General features: G+C 37.5%; 6 protein-coding genes across 6 annotated transcripts; 3 read left to right on the forward strand and 3 right to left on the reverse strand.

Moving 5' to 3' along the window:
- Positions 1 to 331: 331 nt before the first annotated feature.
- EV154DRAFT_548841 (glycoside hydrolase superfamily) lies at positions 332 to 2,193 on the reverse strand. Its single transcript, XM_051604831.1, has 2 exons — positions 913 to 2,193; positions 332 to 855 (listed from the first exon to the last, which is right to left on the reverse strand). The coding sequence occupies exons 1-2, from the start codon at positions 2,162 to 2,164 to the stop codon at positions 407 to 409; spliced, it is 1,701 nt and encodes a 566-aa protein (XP_051461106.1). The 5' UTR covers positions 2,165 to 2,193; the 3' UTR covers positions 332 to 406.
- Positions 2,194 to 5,224: 3,031 nt separating this feature from the next.
- EV154DRAFT_69852 (DTW domain-containing protein) lies at positions 5,225 to 6,204 on the forward strand. The gene is made up of 3 exons (XM_051607742.1): positions 5,225 to 5,474; positions 5,531 to 5,675; positions 5,740 to 6,204. The coding sequence occupies exons 1-3, from the start codon at positions 5,251 to 5,253 to the stop codon at positions 6,196 to 6,198; spliced, it is 828 nt and encodes a 275-aa protein (XP_051461107.1). The 5' UTR covers positions 5,225 to 5,250; the 3' UTR covers positions 6,199 to 6,204.
- A 381-nt stretch (positions 6,205 to 6,585) lies between these two features.
- On the reverse strand, positions 6,586 to 9,762 carry EV154DRAFT_69913 (uncharacterized protein). Its single transcript, XM_051607743.1, has 8 exons — positions 9,065 to 9,762; positions 8,860 to 8,986; positions 8,688 to 8,792; positions 8,033 to 8,616; positions 7,822 to 7,960; positions 7,635 to 7,748; positions 7,502 to 7,567; positions 6,586 to 7,434 (listed from the first exon to the last, which is right to left on the reverse strand). The coding sequence occupies exons 1-8, from the start codon at positions 9,338 to 9,340 to the stop codon at positions 6,974 to 6,976; spliced, it is 1,872 nt and encodes a 623-aa protein (XP_051461108.1). The 5' UTR covers positions 9,341 to 9,762; the 3' UTR covers positions 6,586 to 6,973.
- Positions 9,507 to 10,836, forward strand: EV154DRAFT_536470 (dihydrouridine synthase-domain-containing protein; the record flags this gene model as incomplete). The annotated part of the gene is made up of 3 exons (XM_051604141.1): positions 9,507 to 9,794; positions 9,852 to 10,649; positions 10,714 to 10,836. The coding sequence occupies 3 exons, from the start codon at positions 9,507 to 9,509 to the stop codon at positions 10,834 to 10,836; spliced, it is 1,209 nt and encodes a 402-aa protein (XP_051461109.1).
- Positions 10,837 to 11,423: 587 nt separating this feature from the next.
- On the forward strand, positions 11,424 to 13,309 carry EV154DRAFT_497583 (uncharacterized protein). The gene is made up of 3 exons (XM_051600282.1): positions 11,424 to 12,620; positions 12,706 to 12,757; positions 12,812 to 13,309. Exons 1-3 carry the CDS (start codon positions 11,544 to 11,546, stop codon positions 13,204 to 13,206), a joined length of 1,524 nt encoding a protein of 507 aa, XP_051461110.1. The 5' UTR covers positions 11,424 to 11,543; the 3' UTR covers positions 13,207 to 13,309.
- On the reverse strand, positions 13,310 to 15,872 carry EV154DRAFT_497586 (Gaa1-like protein). Its single transcript, XM_051600283.1, has 10 exons — positions 15,716 to 15,872; positions 15,551 to 15,653; positions 15,403 to 15,491; positions 15,254 to 15,344; positions 15,103 to 15,196; positions 14,891 to 15,043; positions 14,731 to 14,835; positions 14,446 to 14,668; positions 13,904 to 14,354; positions 13,310 to 13,824 (listed from the first exon to the last, which is right to left on the reverse strand). Exons 1-10 carry the CDS (start codon positions 15,835 to 15,837, stop codon positions 13,369 to 13,371), a joined length of 1,887 nt encoding a protein of 628 aa, XP_051461111.1. The 5' UTR covers positions 15,838 to 15,872; the 3' UTR covers positions 13,310 to 13,368.
- Positions 15,873 to 16,018: the final 146 nt, after the last annotated feature.

Raw genomic sequence — 16,018 nt, forward strand, 5'->3', positions numbered from 1 at the left:
CAAACGAAATTATCTTGGCATAAGCTCTAGTTTATCAGCCTACAACTGGTTCACACTTTCTTCATTAATCATCTTACATATAAGACTTGTTCAAATGCTATTATTTTCCCTTTTTCTTTTCCTGTTAGTTATAATGGCTTTTGCTTTTTTTAAGAATCACTAAATTGTTAGCTATTTTTTGTTTTTAGATATAAAAATAAAAAGTATATGTACGATGGCAAAAGATCATATATTTGCGTTACAAACACACAATTTTAGTTTTTAATAAAAAAAACCGAAAAAATATAATAATTAAAGTATCTTGGATTTTATTGATTAAAAATAGGAATTAGTAGGTTTTATGGGATGTATTTGAGTGTTTGAGTTGAAATAGAGGATTGAGTGTCGAATTAAGGAAGTTTTTTTTTTAAAGCTTGGCGGTGGGATCATAAAGATCACAACGGTGAGGATGGGTAGCGCAATACTTGGGTTGAACAGGTTCAGCATCAATACCACGGGCTTGCAAACGATAAACCCAGTCATAAAAGCGCTCGGAGACCTTTTCGACAGTACGTCTTTCACCCTTCTTGTCATAGCTACCAGACCAATAGCCTTCAGCAGCAGCAGCAGAACGAGGCCACAAACGAGAATCAATGACAGTAGGACCTGTTTGTTCAGCCCACATGGCTAATTCACCACCCAAAACTTTACCTTTATGCGTCTTGTCAATACCATGGGTATAATCATAGCTGTAAATACGTTGCCATGTCTTGAAAGGTGCACACCAAGATCCTCCAACACCGGCATAATTGAAGGTATCAGTAGGGGTTTCGGTCTGGTTGGGAGAAATGTATCTATCATCGTTACCGACCCATCCTGTGAAAGAGATATTTTAGTAAAGGGCAATAGCAGAACATTAAGGATGAAACTTACCACCGTGGCCACAATCAAGATAAAAGTAATCAAAGTTGGTAACAATGACATTATAACCCTTCTTGGTATAAGTAGAAGGAGGATCAATCCAAGATTGAACGACGGTGTTCTTGGGATAACTACCACCATCACGAATAGGATCTTCCCAAATAATAGGAGTCTTCTTGAGTCCGGTTACATACTTTAACAAATCGGTAGTCCACTCAAACCAAACCTCCTTTGTAGTCATGTTATTCTCTTTAGTATACTTTTGAATACCCTTATCCAAATCCCAACAAGCGGTGTTAATTTCATCACCACCAGTATGGTAATAACTATCGGGGAAAATTTCGGTAGCTTCCTTGACAATATCCTTGACGAGCTTGAAGGCCTTCTTGTTCAATGGATCCAGTTGACCAGCGGGGGGTTCAGCAGAATAAGCGGCCCAGAATTCATCAGCACAAATCAAATAATCAGGATGAGACTCACCAATGGTGGCAGTATGAGCAGGCATATCGATTTCCAAAATGACACGAATACCACGGGATTGAGCATACTTGATGACTGTTTGGACATCCTTGGGGCTATAGGTTTCTTCTTCAGAATAAGCACCCTTCTTGGAAAGTTCAGGGTGAGATTTGAAGTACAAGGGCCAAGATTGAGAATCGGTAGCGTGCCAATGCAAGACATTCATCTTGTTGAAAGCTTGTGCGTCCAATACACGAAGAATATCCTTGACGGGATAGAAGTTACGAGAGGTATCCAAAAGAATACCACGATGACCGTAGGTAGGAGAATCCGTGATCTTTGCGGCATGAGCAACGAGATCGCCCTTCTTCTTGTTGTCTTTGGTTTGGACCATTTGAGAAAAGGTTTCGAGACCACGAAGAGCACCAACCCAAGTCTTGGCAGTAAGAGAGGCTTTACCACCCTTGGAGGGGACATCAAGGACATAAGATTCATCGACGCCAGCGTCTAACTTGACATTGTTGTCAGCTACCTTGATTTCGAGACTGGAAAGCTTGCCACCGGTCTTTAAGGTTTGTTTGGGAGTGACTTGAACAGGAGTCCATCTTTCCTTAAAGATAAGCTTGGTATAACGCTTAGCGGCATCTTGGACATGAGGATTCTTTGCGCCAGTAATTTTAAAATGACTTGAGAGTTCGTTGGTGGTACCAGACCAAGCAACGGTTTGAGGGATAGGGAAAAGGAGTGTCTTTGCATCTACAATGGCAAATAAAAGTGCAGCAGAAGCAGCAATGGAGAATTTCATTTCTGTTAGATAGTAAAGTAAAAGAGAGGAAGATGAGTGGTAATTGAAATATATATTTTTTTTTTCACAACAGGTATTTATAATAATTATGAACGGGTGGGAAATTAAATGGTGTGGGGAGGAATTGTTATGTCAGTGACACAAAAATAAGGTTTTTTTTTTTTTTTTGGTAAACCGACATCAACCCTGAGAGAGAAAATGACCCTGGAAGCGATAAGTTATCTTCAGGGACTGATATCCAAGTGTTTACAAATGGTCAAGTCTGGAACAGACACATTTATTTGTATCACATTTGATTTTTTCCTTGCCCTTCTTTCCTTTACCTTTTATCACAATGGATGTCTCTTCTCTCGAAAGCAACGTTCTAGATAAATGGGAGTGGCGAAGGGAGGTAAACTCTCCCTTTACGCTAAAACACGTCCCCCCAATGGATGAGAGTTTTATTTTTTTCGAATCTTGGGAAGTACGAAATCATATAACTTTTTTTTATTGTAATTTATTATCTAATTCATTACACCAAAGATGCCCGTACGTCGGCTGATAATTGTTAAAATATAGGTTCTTTCTTATCCCCTAAAAAAAAGCCATGTTTTATTCCTACATGGTCTATCCATACACCTTTTTATTTTTATAAATAATCATCAGTCAATTTTTTATTTTCTTTTTTTTTATATCAAAAACATGATGACTTCCACCACACACACACACTTTATCACGTTACACACTCGATTACTACCACAGTCCGATTACCAAATAATAAGCTGGTACGACTCGACCGTTTTTTCACGTAATCATTTTTCTCAACCCTTAGAAAGGATAACCACTTCATGGTTTTTATTTTAAAAAAATGAGCATGATTGGTCAATATGACGTGTTGGTCCCATTGGTGCTGTACCCCTCGCTTTTATTTTGGGACATTTTAAGATTGCAATTATTTATGTAACTGTGATCCACAAAATTTGCGTATTCCAAAACGGTAAACATTGACTGATAAAATGAACGGATTTTAAACCCTTTTTTGCTAAAAAAACATTTAATGGCCTTTTTTTTACAAATATGGATGTTACCTCATCAGTTACAGACACATACCCATTCCTTCACTTATTACATCATCAAATTTTGATAGGCATTCAATAAAACTGTGTTCAATTAATGGAGTCCGTTGGGGATTATAGCGATATCGTCTGCAAAATAATGCAATACAATACTTATTTCAATGTGTGTGGGAAGGCAGCTGAACCTATTCAATAACAGACTTTATTTTTGACAAGTAAAACACGATGTCAAAATATATCTAACCTGTCCCCCAAAAAAAATGTCCTTTTATCCTGATAAGGGGGGAAGACGAAAGATAGCAAAGTGTATTGTGTGTGGACCAGAGTGGTTTATGAGGACGAGAATCCCATCTATAGGAGACCCATCCTTGTTGGTAGGTGTTGATTATATACAGTTTTCACACTTTGTTTTAGGATAATTTGATAAGTTACTCTAAGGTTTACCTGTAAAATCTTTAAACTTTCTCCTCACTTGAGTGAGACGAGGTAACCACATTGGAGGTGGCGTTTAGTCTTTTAAAGACAGTTGGTCGGCCTTGGCCATCCCAAATGGACATTTTTGGTAACCAGAGCCGGCAGTGCGGGATTAATTTAATATGTGCAAATAAATAGACCAATTTAAAAACATTGTGGGAATTTAAGTGCACCGTTGCGGATGATCTGAGTGATGTAAAGTCTCGGAAAGATGAGATATATCAGTTATTGTCGATGGAAAGTCAAAGCTGTGGTGATATCTAGACAAGTCGTGGCAGCTTCATTTTTGATAAAGTGCAACGGGTTCCGGCGATCTGGATGAAATAGGTCATGATAAAATCGCATACGTATGTATTTGGAATAGTGCTATTCAGCGCATCTTTTGACTCTTTCAACAGCTTGTCTTCGTAATGGATCGAATCAGGATTATTGCTACGTTTAACTCATTCACCAATAGAGGGATCAAGTTTTTCGGCATTAATATAACACCCCAGCCTGAATTCACGAAGCTTTTTTCCCTTGATAGCGAGTTAATGTTAAAAATAAATTTGATGGGAAAACATACAAGTGCTGCAACCCAATAGTTGTTTGAGAAAGAAAATAATATCAGTTTTGTGCAAAATCAATGATATACAAACCCACTATAGTGAATTAAACTGAGACTATACCCACATTTTTTGAGGGATGATTATAACTCAAGAAATTAAAACCGTATGATCCAAAAGTAGTCATTTGAACAGTAGTTGATACTAACTGTATTACTGATTTTCTTTCTATAATCGTTCATGGTTTTGGGCATGTGCTTTATAATGCCAAACACCTCCATAAGTCCAGTGATTGCTGGCATATTTGATCTCATTTGTCCGATATAGCTTTTGACAGCAGTGAAATCACTTAATAACGTTAACGAATTTCGATTTATGACAGCAGTACTTTTAACAGCATACAACTGTTATATGTCCAATCTGAGCTTCTTGATAAAGTAGTCATTGATGTATTTCCACTGATCGTTATCCATAAGAAATTGTTAAAATCAATATGATTGATAGGAAGAGCAGGCTCTACGAAAAGCCTTTCACTCTGTGTATAACTTCTTCTCCCAAACCAGCTTTCAATTGATCAAAATTTGTTGTGATCTATAGTATTTCTTACCGGGGACGATCACATCATTTGTTTACGAAGCACAGGACAGAAACCAATGAGCGCCTTAGAATCTACCGAATCAATAAAGGCAACACCAAGTACTTTAGGTTCATCATAAAGAAGCTGGATTACTTCTCTTCTTGGCTTGGTCGGATCGATTCTTTTCGAATTATTGCAAAAGTCTATCGAGTTCTATTTTATATAAATTCTGGAACTCCACTATATTATAAAGACTATCAGATTAAGTCCATTCTGTATAACTGTTTTCGTTAATAGCCCTATATATTAAAAGAGAGGTTTTTCTTTTTAATATGTCCAAAGAAAGGCCATGGTTACTTAAAACTGAGATTTCATTTTAGAAAAAGAAAAAATCATTTCTCGAATTATTCTTTTTTTCTTAGACAGCTTTCAAAAATGTCAAAAATAATCAACGAGGAAGATCTAGTAGAAATCCGTCAAAAATCGCCTTTGGCTCATTTAAAAATACAAGACGACACAGTATTATATAAGAACCCGTCGAGATTGGTTTGTCCTGGATGTAAAAAGCACATGAAGCATTATTGCTATCATTGCTATAACGTAATGGGTATGGACCGATCTCAAGTACCGTTTATAAAATTACCAGTAGGGTTAGACATGTGAGTACACTTGATGAATAGCGGAATCCCTTCTTTAAGATCTAATCGATCCTTAGCATCAAACATGAATTAGAATCGGACGGCAAAACTACAGCACTTCATGCCAGAGTGTTGGCTCATGAAGATGTCAAAGTATATAATTGGAATGATATGCCAGAGTACAGCCAACCTGAGCGAATCCTCATGTTGTTTCCTGGTCCCGTAAGTAAAAAAAAAGAAGGCACCTGCGAAAAGAGACATCGATACTAAAGTAACCCCATTCTAGGATGCTAAAAAATTAAGTGAGATACCTCGAGATTCATTTGACCATATGATTGTGATAGACGGAACATGGAAGCAAGCCAACAAAATTGTACGTAATACACCTTTATTACAAAGAGTGCAGAAAGTCTCTATTGAGCCTAGAAAGACCAACTTTTGGAGACATCAACAAATTAGCGAGAATTATCTTTCGACCATTGAAGCTGTGTATTATTTGTATGTGGAATATGCACAAGCGTATGATTTAAAGGAGGGAGAAGTGTACGATGGTAGATTTGATAACCTCATGTTTTATTACAAATACCTCTACGATTTAATCCAATATACGTATTTAAAGGGTGAAAAAAAGGATAAAGAGTTTTGTTGGAGACATCGTGCTGATTACATTAAGGAAAGACAGCCAGAAGAAGAAAGAGATACAAATGGAAAGAAAGTGAAAGGGGAAATTACTGAACAACAATAAAAATGTGCTTATTTATTTTTTGCCCAAAAGCATATTTCTGAAATCGTCATTGCTTTTGGAAGTAGTGTCTGCTACAGCTGGTTTGGCTGGTTCAGCTACTTGTTGTGTGTTAGATTTAGCAGGTGTTCTTGCAGAGGGAACTACAATCTTTCCTCGACCACCCCGATTGCCTCTCGTTGCTCTTGGTCGTGGATTAAATGCAGTTTTGGGTTTTGATGAAGAGGGAGCTTCCTCGATATCATTAGCCTTATGCTTCTTTGCTTGTTCCTCTTCGAAATCTGTTGCTGATGCTTTACGCTTAAGTGTGGATCCTAAGCCCTCCTCCTCCGCCTCCTCTCCTTCTTTCACATGTGTCTTATCCTCCTCCGTGTGAGCATTATTGATATCTTGAACCGTATTTGGTGTGTTATCCCCACTCTCGGTCGTTTCTTGGGACTTATCAGCCTCTTCAGCCTCTTCAGGTTCAGAAGATATTTGTGATTGAGAGGATTCTTGATCGGGTTTTACAAATGCAACGGGTTTTTTATAATCAACGGGTTTTTTATCTTCTTTTTTCGTACGGGGGGTTTCATGAGGCTTCTTGAAGCTATCATCACTAGGCTTAAATGGCTTCTTGAAATTATCACTAGGCTTAAATGGCTTCTTGAAACTATCATCACTAGGCTTGAATGGCTTCTTAAATTCGTGTGGATTTGCGGCCTTTCGTTCCTTTTGCTTTTTCTTTTGCTCCATACGATGAAGACCCTTCTTTCTCTGCGATTAATAAGAAAGTAGATTAGTATCTTGCAGATTCAATCCATTCATTTGTTTGGTATACCTTCAAGATATCTTGTCTTTCCTTTTCTTTCTCTTCATTGACTTTTTCTTGTTCAGCAAGAGATGATTGCCATTGTCTTGAGAATCCTTTTACTTTACGATTGATGATGATGGCGGCCTTTTCGTAAGTCTCAATTGTTCCGAACTCGCGTTCAAAGGCGTTCCAGGCTTCAATTAATCGTACGGGATTATCCACATTTTTTTCCATTGCCTTTTTAAACAATGTTTCACAGGCCTGGAAGTCTCCCTCATCACGTTCAAATGTTATGTAACTAATCCAAGCTTCTGTATCACGACCGTGTTTTTTGACGATAGTTTCCCATAACTGTCTTGCTTTATCCGCATCATACAATCGTTTTTTGGAAATGCAAGCATAATACTTTTCAATGCGATAGTAAGGATCTCCTGAATCGGGAAATGCTGTAATAATAAAAATGGGGTTAGGTCCCGTAAAACTATAAAAATTTCAAATAAATTATTCTTTTACCTTCTGTGAGGTATTCTAAACTTTCCATGAATACTAGTTCCATTCTCACCACATCATCTGCATCGGCTGCAAACATCAAAAAGAAAAGAGGTTACTTCTACATGCATTTTGGATCCATTATCCTATTACTTGCCTTCTTCCCAATCAATTGACCTGCGTACGTAATCAATTTTAGCCAACAGAAGAATAACTAAATCATCTAGGCTTGATAGTAATAATTTTGATTTTAAAGCAGTATCGAAAAGATCTATTAAGGTTTTACAGGGGGAAGTGGGGTGAGTGGGGGGAGATGAGTTAATTTATGAACTTTAGTGTTTTACCATTCATCTGATCTTCGGTGGCCTTTTCCGACTCCAATAATCTGGCCTTGTGAGCATAAAGGGTTCCGGACCAAGGGCAATTACGTATCGCGCGTATAATTACAGTGTTTAATAATGAGGCGACTCGCCCCTTTTCGATCTATCACACGAAGAAGAAAAAATAAGGTTAATAAGAATGTGGCAAAATAAAGTTAAGAGTGTAATACATTACAAGGTATAAAATATAATCATCCCACAAAGTAGGATCTGTACAATAATAAACAATGGCTCGTTCATACAAGCAGCGGACATTGTTGACGGATGTCATGAATTTTGAGATTTTTTCGTTTTCAATGTATTGATAAAACGCATCCAAAGTATATCCTGAAGAAACGATATTGATTTCGAACAAGTCTCTTTCTTCAGCCGCACTCTTTGTATGCGAATAGATCTTGTTTGCCTGTTTCATTGTTTCTTCATATTTTGAATTGTCCCATGTTGAGGTAAAGGTTGAGAATGAATCAAATGTATCCTGATAATCGATATGAAGTACAGCAAGTCGACTCAAAAATAACTGTTTCACGCGCTGTTGCTGTTCTGGTTTTTTAAACTTGTTTAAAATCTCGATTTCGAATTCAACAAAGGGTTTCCAGATTTCTTGACTTTGTTTAATGTGAAATTGGGTAGCACGAACTGCCACCAGTATATCTTCACGTGTAGACTCGATCAATTCCGTATCCTCTTCCGTTGCATTATCGAATTTATCATGAAAGTTCTCGAGAATAAAATCAACATAGTCTTTCCAAATCGTCATAGCTACATATGAAAATAAATAAAAAAGAAGTCAATACATACTATCCTTCTTTTCTTAATGATAATTCGCATACACAAATAATCTTCCTGTGCTTGCATATACAAGTTTATAAGTTTTTCACGGCCTTCTTCAGTTCCAGCTTCTTTTTTGGCATCATTGATCCAATCCAACCATAAACCTGATACATCAACGTTAGATAAAACAAAAAAGAAGGTTTTCGTGATATTTTTTTTTGTTCTGTTCACCTTCTGATAGAGGATAAACCTCGTGCATAGATAATCGAGCATTCTCGAGTTGTTCTGGTAAATTGACTTGTTTTAAAGTTTCAATTAACTGGACATGAAGCTCATACTGAGATTTATCCTCTTGCAACTAAGGTTTTTTTAAAAAGAAAGAGAGGTTAGAGCTACGCGTCTTTTTTTTTAAAAAAACGTTGTTAATTATCTGTACCAATTCCATAAGTTCGAGAGCCTTCAACTCTTTGGCTAATTGCTTCTCTTCCTCAGTTTGCTCGGCGGGTATCTCTTCCATGGGTTCTGTAGTTACGTCCTCCTCCATTTGTTCTGCTGGTACATTCTCTTCCTGCGCTGGTGAATCCTCTCTTTGTTCTTCAGGTGAATTTGAAGGCAGTGGTACAAAGTCCTGTTCTACCCATTCTTGTGTATTTTCAGTAATTTCAATGTCTTCCTGATGTGTTGTCTCGCTCGTATCCATATTTCCAGACATGTTTGATAAACCTTTTTGAAAAAAAAAGAAGAGAGCCCTCCCACTGCGTTATGAAAATCGGGGTAAAAAAAAATGCGTGACTTGTTCTCTTAGCTGCCAACCTCAAGGGGAAAACGAAAAAAAAAAAAAAAAAATGTTAAAAGGCTACCTTCAAACTTATTTTGACATGTTACGACCGTCGACCTTGATACAGCAACAACTTCGCCGAGGAAGTGAGGTCAAATTGAAAGGATATGAGTTTTACAACAAAATTTTAGGGTCACCGAAATATGTGGTGGGACCCATGGTGGAGCAGTCTGAGCTGGCTTGGAGAATACTTAGTAGAAGATACAATGCTCATTTGTGTTATACTCCCATGTTCCATTCCAGGTTATTTAGTGATCCAATCAATGGAGCAAAGTATCGAGGTGAACAATGGACAACGAATGAACAAGATCGGCCACTTATTGTTCAAGTAAGCATACTATTTTTGGTTGTAGTTCCTGAAGCTTACCATTTTTTTTTTGGTTAGTTTTGTGCCAATCACCCAGAAACACTTTTGACAGCCGCCAAGTTTGTTGAAAGCGAATGTGATGCAGTAGATCTTAATCTGGGTTGTCCACAATATATTGCCAAAAAGGGACGATATGGATCCTTCCTTCAAGAGGATTGGGAGACAATTTACAAGTTAATCTCGACGCTACACAAGGAACTGATTGTACCGGTGACAGCCAAGATCCGAGTTTTTGAGAGTGTGGAAAAGACGGTTGAGTATGCCAAAATGATTGAATCAGCGGGAGCACAAATGCTAGCTGTTCATGGCAGATTACGTGAGCAAAAAGGGCATCATACAGGACTTGCTGATTGGACCAAGATCAAAGCTGTCAAGGAGGCAGTGAATATACCAGTGATTGCTAATGGAAACATTCTCTATCACGATGATCTGCAGAATTGTTTAGACCAGACAGGTGCTGACGGAATCATGAGTGCCGAAGGAAACTTATTTAATCCATCGCTGTTTACCTCATCCGAATTACCCCCCATGACATACGACATTGCTCAAGAATACCTAGCTATTTGTAAGGAGTTACAGCCAATGACGAGGCCTGTCATCATCAAAAGCCACTTATTTAAACTGTTTCATGCGAGTTTTTCCATTCATACGGACCTAAGAGACCGGATGGGCGTTTGCTCTACATTGGATAAAATGGTTCATATTACAATGGAATTAACGGAGAGAATAAAAAAGGAGCAACAACAACAACAAGATATGCAGGAAACAGTAGCAATAAAAGACGGTATTCGAACATATGCCCCTTGGAGATGCCAGGTAAAAATAATAATAATAACAATAATGAAGGTTGTTTTTTATTGTCTAATGCAGAAATCACTAGCCTTATTTTCGAACAAAGTTAAATCGTGATTACGAGAAAGAAAAGAATGATTCAAGAAGGGAAAAGGCTATCCAAACATTACGAGCTAAAAAGGCAGCGGCTCTCACATTAACACAGGTGTAACAAATAGTATGAGCGGCAACGTAGAATCGCCATTTTTGTTCATCACGCGTGTAATTCATGCGTTAATTTGAGTTTGATCATAAGGGGGGATGTGTCTTTTTCCGCGCTTTAGACTGTCCTCTCTCTCTTCCCCCCATTACCCCCCTTCTCCCACCCCCACCAACCCCTTTTTAATTATTTTTTGATGAGGTGTGCGTTTTCTTTGTTATTCGCTCCGCAATATAAATAGCCTAGTTCAGCCATGTTTCAACCAGTAAAAAATCAAGGGTAACAGACTAAATCCGATTTTATCCCTTAAAAAGTAATAAAAACAAGTATTTCCGTATACCATAAAAGTCAATTAATTGCCTCTGCACGGTCTTGGGCTTGTGATTTCTAGTTTGGATAAATAAATAAATAAATAAAAAAAAAACTTGTTGAATAGTTGGCACGTACACCTCTTTGCCATCGACATTTAATGAGAGATCGACTGATGTATATGTATCTTACACAAAACTGCTTGTTTACACTATACCACAATAAACAACATGACATCTTAAGGGAGAATCTTCATGTGTGGGGGGCAAGTTGACTTTCATCCTCCTTTTCGTTGTTCAAGGGGTTATACAAAAAATAAATAAAAGAAGGGGTGGGGGGAGTGGATTACTGTTAATATATAAATAGCTTCATTCTTTTACGCTTCCTCTTTTTATTCCTTATTCTACAATATGCTTGGCTCACACAATAACACCATTTTTGATAACCCAACCTTTATTCAAAAGATCATGAAGAAGAAATCTTGCTCTAAATATAACATCAGACCCTTGTACACTGCTGACATTGTAGCAGAAGTCGGTCCTTGGAAGAAACAGATGAATGCTGCAACTAAAGTAGCAACCACCTATTCATTTAGTCAACAGAGAAAACCAAAGACTTATAATCAACCATCAGTTGCCCCTTCACTCACCCATTCAGCCTCTACCAGCACAACCTTATCTGATTCAGCCATACACATTCCAACCGCATCAGTTCGTAAGAGACCTCTCAGCTCTGAAATACTCATCAGAATTATGGATCAGCGTATAATGAAGAAGCAACAATTATTGAAAGTAGCACAATCTCCTCCTACCAATAACCAATTAAACCGTTCTGCTTCTGCTTCTACCTCTGCAAGCACTTCGCCTCGATTAAATAAATTGTTATTACCAACCTCTTCTAGTTCGACAACAATTCGTAGAAAGAGTCTTACACGACAGACCAATATTTCCACATCTTTGGGTCCTTCCAACTTGCAAAAGATCAAGACCAGCAAAAGTGTCCTGAACAAATTGAACCATCAGACAGCTACACAACAATTGATTACAGAATGGCCCTATGTGTTGACACAAGATAATGACGAGCAAGATCGTATGGTAGCACAGCATTATTTATTACGTACGGCCTTTGGATCTGATTTCTCTTCACCTATCAAACCTCTACTTCAGAAGGGTATTGTTGTATTGGATGTGGGGTGTGGTCCAGGCACATGGACAATGGAAATGAGTACGGCTTTCCCTAAATCCACGTTTATTGGTATCGATCAAAGTGCATTTTACCCCAGAGATATTAAGCCACGAAATTGCCATTTTCGATCATGCGGTTCATTAGTACAACATCAACTTCCATTGCCATTTCCCGATAACAGCATTGACTACATTTATCAGCGCGACATCAATTGGGGTCTCACTGGTCAAACTTGGCAACCGTTGCTACACGAATATCAACGTATTCTTAAACCCGGTGGATGGATCGAATTCGTTGAACCCGTAAGTTTTTTTTTTTTTTTTTTTTTTTTACTTTATTTTGATTTATTAAATTTATATTAACCCCTTCTTCCCCTCCCTCCATTAGGATCTTGAAACACAAAATAGCCTTAAAAATGAGTGTACTTTAAATGACAAACGTAAGATAAACAGCATAACTGTTGACATGTCGCCCTAAACAGTTCTATTTATAGTCATGACGGGTCTTTCTTTACGCCAACAGGATCCTTACCTTGTACATCGTTTACCCACTATGCTTTCCATTAATGGTTTCCGCAAAGTCCAAGATTGTACACAGGCATTCCCACTTGGCTGGGGTAGCTCTCATTCGACCAACAGTAGTGTCATTAATGAAGATATTCAAGCAGAGGAAGAAGGAGAATTATTAAAACCCAATTGTTCAGAATTTGCAAGAGCCATGTCAAGTCAGTATCTCTTCTTGTTAAAATCCTTAAGGCCCTGGTTATCCACTGTAATGAATCTCAGTTATGAAAAGTATGATGATTATATTTCTACTCTGCCTGCAGAATGGACGCGTGCACATACATATATTAACTGGCACTGTATTATTGCTCAAAAGCCTCTTTAAACCTCCCCTTCCCCCATTTGTTTATTTTGTATCATATTTTTTTCTTGCTTCTTATGGGTTGACCCATACTTCTTCTGATTTTAAAAAAAGAAACCTTTTATTTTCTACTATATATATTTATTTTTTCTCCTAAAATAAAAAGGATGTACAACATACATACAATCATGTTGAAGATTTGCTGAATACGAGAATCATCATGGCCATATTAATTGGCCAGTAAACTGTACAGACAAAAGTTAGAAACCATGATCTCACAACATGATAATCGGAGAGGATACTCAAAAGGACATCTGTCAGGGGCATGTCAGTCATTTGGCTGAATACCGCTGCCAAACCAGCTGGGGATAATAAGGTTAAGAAACAGAGTTGAATTAGCTTGAGTGCGTGGCTTTCACAAGGACGGATTAAACTGTACGGAATCAGAATAAGAATGGCGGTGGCAACACCGAGGGTGAAATTAAGGAGAGAGACGGTTGCAATCACAAGGGCGCTCTGAGCCAGACAGAATGATTTAAGGATAGTGGCATCGTGTTCAGGAGAAGGCTTCGTGTACAGAATAGAGAGTAAAACCGAAATACTGCAAACTGCAACAGAAGCACCATATTGAATCAAAAGCGTCTTTAAGAAAAAAGGTTACTGATAAGAAAGAAAAAAATCTCCTTGGATTACATAAATAAAAGTAATTTGGGGGGTTTACCTCATTTTCTGCAAATTGAACAAGGTATTTCCATCCAAAAGTAGGTTGCATCAAATTAAATATAATTACTCCGGTTACGTGCGTGATTATCAAAATAGTAAATGCAAACATTGTATGACGTTTTTCCAAGGAATATGCAGGTGGAATTTTACCTGTTTTTTCAACATTGGCGTTTGGGATCTCTTTTGTTCCTAAATAATACAAGGCCATAGATTGAAAGATTAGAGCGCAGCTGAATAGGATCACAGGAGGCATGTATTGACTGATCGACACATAACGATTAGGTTGAGGTAATAAGTAAAAAAAGAACGACTGATGGAAATGCTCCAGCAGATTGTTCAAACTGCGAAACGTTGACTCCACTAGCCTTCCAATTCGGTGAAACCCAAACAATTGATGCAAATGCTCACTGCCAGCAATACCATGAATTGTCACTGCATCGATTGTGTAACTTTTAATCGACACACCATGTAATTAATAAAAAAAAAGTCTCACATGCATCTTTTTTTTTTTTGCTTCTTTCTTACTTTTGGATTGCTTACCGGAGGTATAATCCTGCATCACTGGATGGTTTTCCCAACACTAAATACTTCATACTTGTAAGCATGTGATTTAATGACCCTAAATATGAGCTATATTGATGATTTTCATAAGGGTTTTTGCTATCGTCATGAAGGGTAATTTGGATAGGTGGATTGGTTCTTTGAGATACTGCAACAATCGTATTAATCAAGTCTAGATTGGGTAATTGACCATTGACTCCCTCTATCATAAACTTGTTTTAGTTATCTCTTAAACAACTCGTCTTTTTTCTTTTCTTTTTTTACCAAAAAAAACACCCAGGGTTTCATAATCCTGTATTCCTGGGAAATCTAAATTGACAACTCCTTGTACTGCGCCAGATCTAGGCATAACAACAGAGGATAACTCGTCTTTGTGAATGGATTAGTTCAATCATCAAGGTATACCAATATTTGTTTTTCTAACCGTGAGGTGTTGTGCCATGATACGCATCCAACCATGCCTGTGTGCCTGAATTTCCGTGATCCGTAACTAGTAATATAACGTCCTTTGCCCAATATACGTTACGCTTGAACAATTTAGCTAAAGATAGCAACGAAGCAATACCATTCGTGTTGTCTATAATGATGTAAATTAGTTTTACTCTCCCCCCAAATTAATTTCCTTTAGCGGTTTACATTCTCCGGTTCTTGACATCCATGAAGCACTCAGGATCAATGCTTCTTTACCATCGCTTCTCGGAGCCCTGTTAATTGCAAATGCATTGACCCCCTTTTTTATTGTTATTTTTAGCCTTATCTTTTTCACTTGCATTTCGTCGATGCTTACCATTTTAGGTGTTTTTCCGTCAATAACAAAGTGTTGTAAAGCAGATACAAATCCTGTTCTTCTGAACTCTTGGTGAATAAATTTGGCACGTCTACATTAAAAAAAAAATAAGTTTTCCCCTTGCTTCTCACGAAAGAATTCATATTTACGTTTCACTGTCCTTGTCCTGAACCTCCAATATCTTTGCACGATATTCTTCTGCAGTGTAAATATCATTATATCCATAATCCAAATTAGCCTATCAACATGTTTAGTTTTCCCTTTCTTTTTTTAAAAAAAGGTCGACTTGTATTTTACTTGGCCTGGTAATAATGCATTTTCTGAGATATAAGTTCGTTTATTATAATCTTGGTATGGTAATACGAGTATCCAACCCACAGCTACAAAGAATATAAGCAAGCTTACAAATATATCTTCATTGTCAACATCGTGTACTCGAATTTCCTTTTTATTATATTTTACCTAGCGATGGGAACCCATTTCTGTAATCGCCTGAATATCTTTACACGTTTCTCAGGATCCATGGGCCTGGAACCTGCATTCCTTAAGGCCCATCGTGCCTTCATCTTGTCTAAAAGTTTCATTAGAGGGAAATGTTTAGAAAAAAAAAAGGTTAAAGAGAAACAAATTGAGCACTTTTTTTTTTTTGTGCGTGTGTCTACAATGGGCTGTTTAAAACACAGCTTCACTTCTTTGTGATTTTATTCTGGTACTGATTACACTGTTATATATGTATGTATATATAAAAAAAGAACTGGGTGTACT

The sequence above is a fragment of the Mucor mucedo genome (assembly GCF_025094135.1).
Source record: "Mucor mucedo strain NRRL 3635 chromosome Unknown EV154scaffold_15, whole genome shotgun sequence".
Taxonomy (NCBI): Eukaryota; Fungi; Mucoromycota; class Mucoromycetes; order Mucorales; family Mucoraceae; genus Mucor; species Mucor mucedo.

Coding starts and splice junctions, on each gene's coding strand:
- EV154DRAFT_69913 (XM_051607743.1), bottom strand. CDS start 9,340: ATGTCTGGAAATATGGATACGAGCGAGACAACACATCAGGAAGACATT. Junction 8,793..8,859: donor GGTTTATCCTCTATCAGAAG/GTGAACAGAACA, acceptor TTGATGTATCAG/GTTTATGGTTGGATTGGATC. Junction 7,568..7,634: donor GTCAATTGATTGGGAAGAAG/GCAAGTAATAGG, acceptor TGATGTTTGCAG/CCGATGCAGATGATGTGGTG.
- EV154DRAFT_497586 (XM_051600283.1), bottom strand. CDS start 15,837: ATGAAACTTTTAGACAAGATGAAGGCACGATGGGCCTTAAGGAATGCA. Junction 15,197..15,253: donor ACGGAAAAACACCTAAAATG/GTAAGCATCGAC, acceptor ACAATAAAAAAG/GGGGTCAATGCATTTGCAAT. Junction 14,669..14,730: donor AACCCTGGGTGTTTTTTTTG/GTAAAAAAAGAA, acceptor AGTTTATGATAG/AGGGAGTCAATGGTCAATTA.
- EV154DRAFT_548841 (XM_051604831.1), bottom strand. CDS start 2,164: ATGAAATTCTCCATTGCTGCTTCTGCTGCACTTTTATTTGCCATTGTA. Junction 856..912: donor TCTTGATTGTGGCCACGGTG/GTAAGTTTCATC, acceptor TCTCTTTCACAG/GATGGGTCGGTAACGATGAT.
- EV154DRAFT_69852 (XM_051607742.1), top strand. CDS start 5,251: ATGTCAAAAATAATCAACGAGGAAGATCTAGTAGAAATCCGTCAAAAA. Junction 5,475..5,530: donor TTACCAGTAGGGTTAGACAT/GTGAGTACACTT, acceptor ATCGATCCTTAG/CATCAAACATGAATTAGAAT. Junction 5,676..5,739: donor TCATGTTGTTTCCTGGTCCC/GTAAGTAAAAAA, acceptor ACCCCATTCTAG/GATGCTAAAAAATTAAGTGA.
- EV154DRAFT_497583 (XM_051600282.1), top strand. CDS start 11,544: ATGCTTGGCTCACACAATAACACCATTTTTGATAACCCAACCTTTATT. Junction 12,621..12,705: donor GGATCGAATTCGTTGAACCC/GTAAGTTTTTTT, acceptor TCCCTCCATTAG/GATCTTGAAACACAAAATAG. Junction 12,758..12,811: donor GTGTACTTTAAATGACAAAC/GTAAGATAAACA, acceptor TTCTATTTATAG/TCATGACGGGTCTTTCTTTA.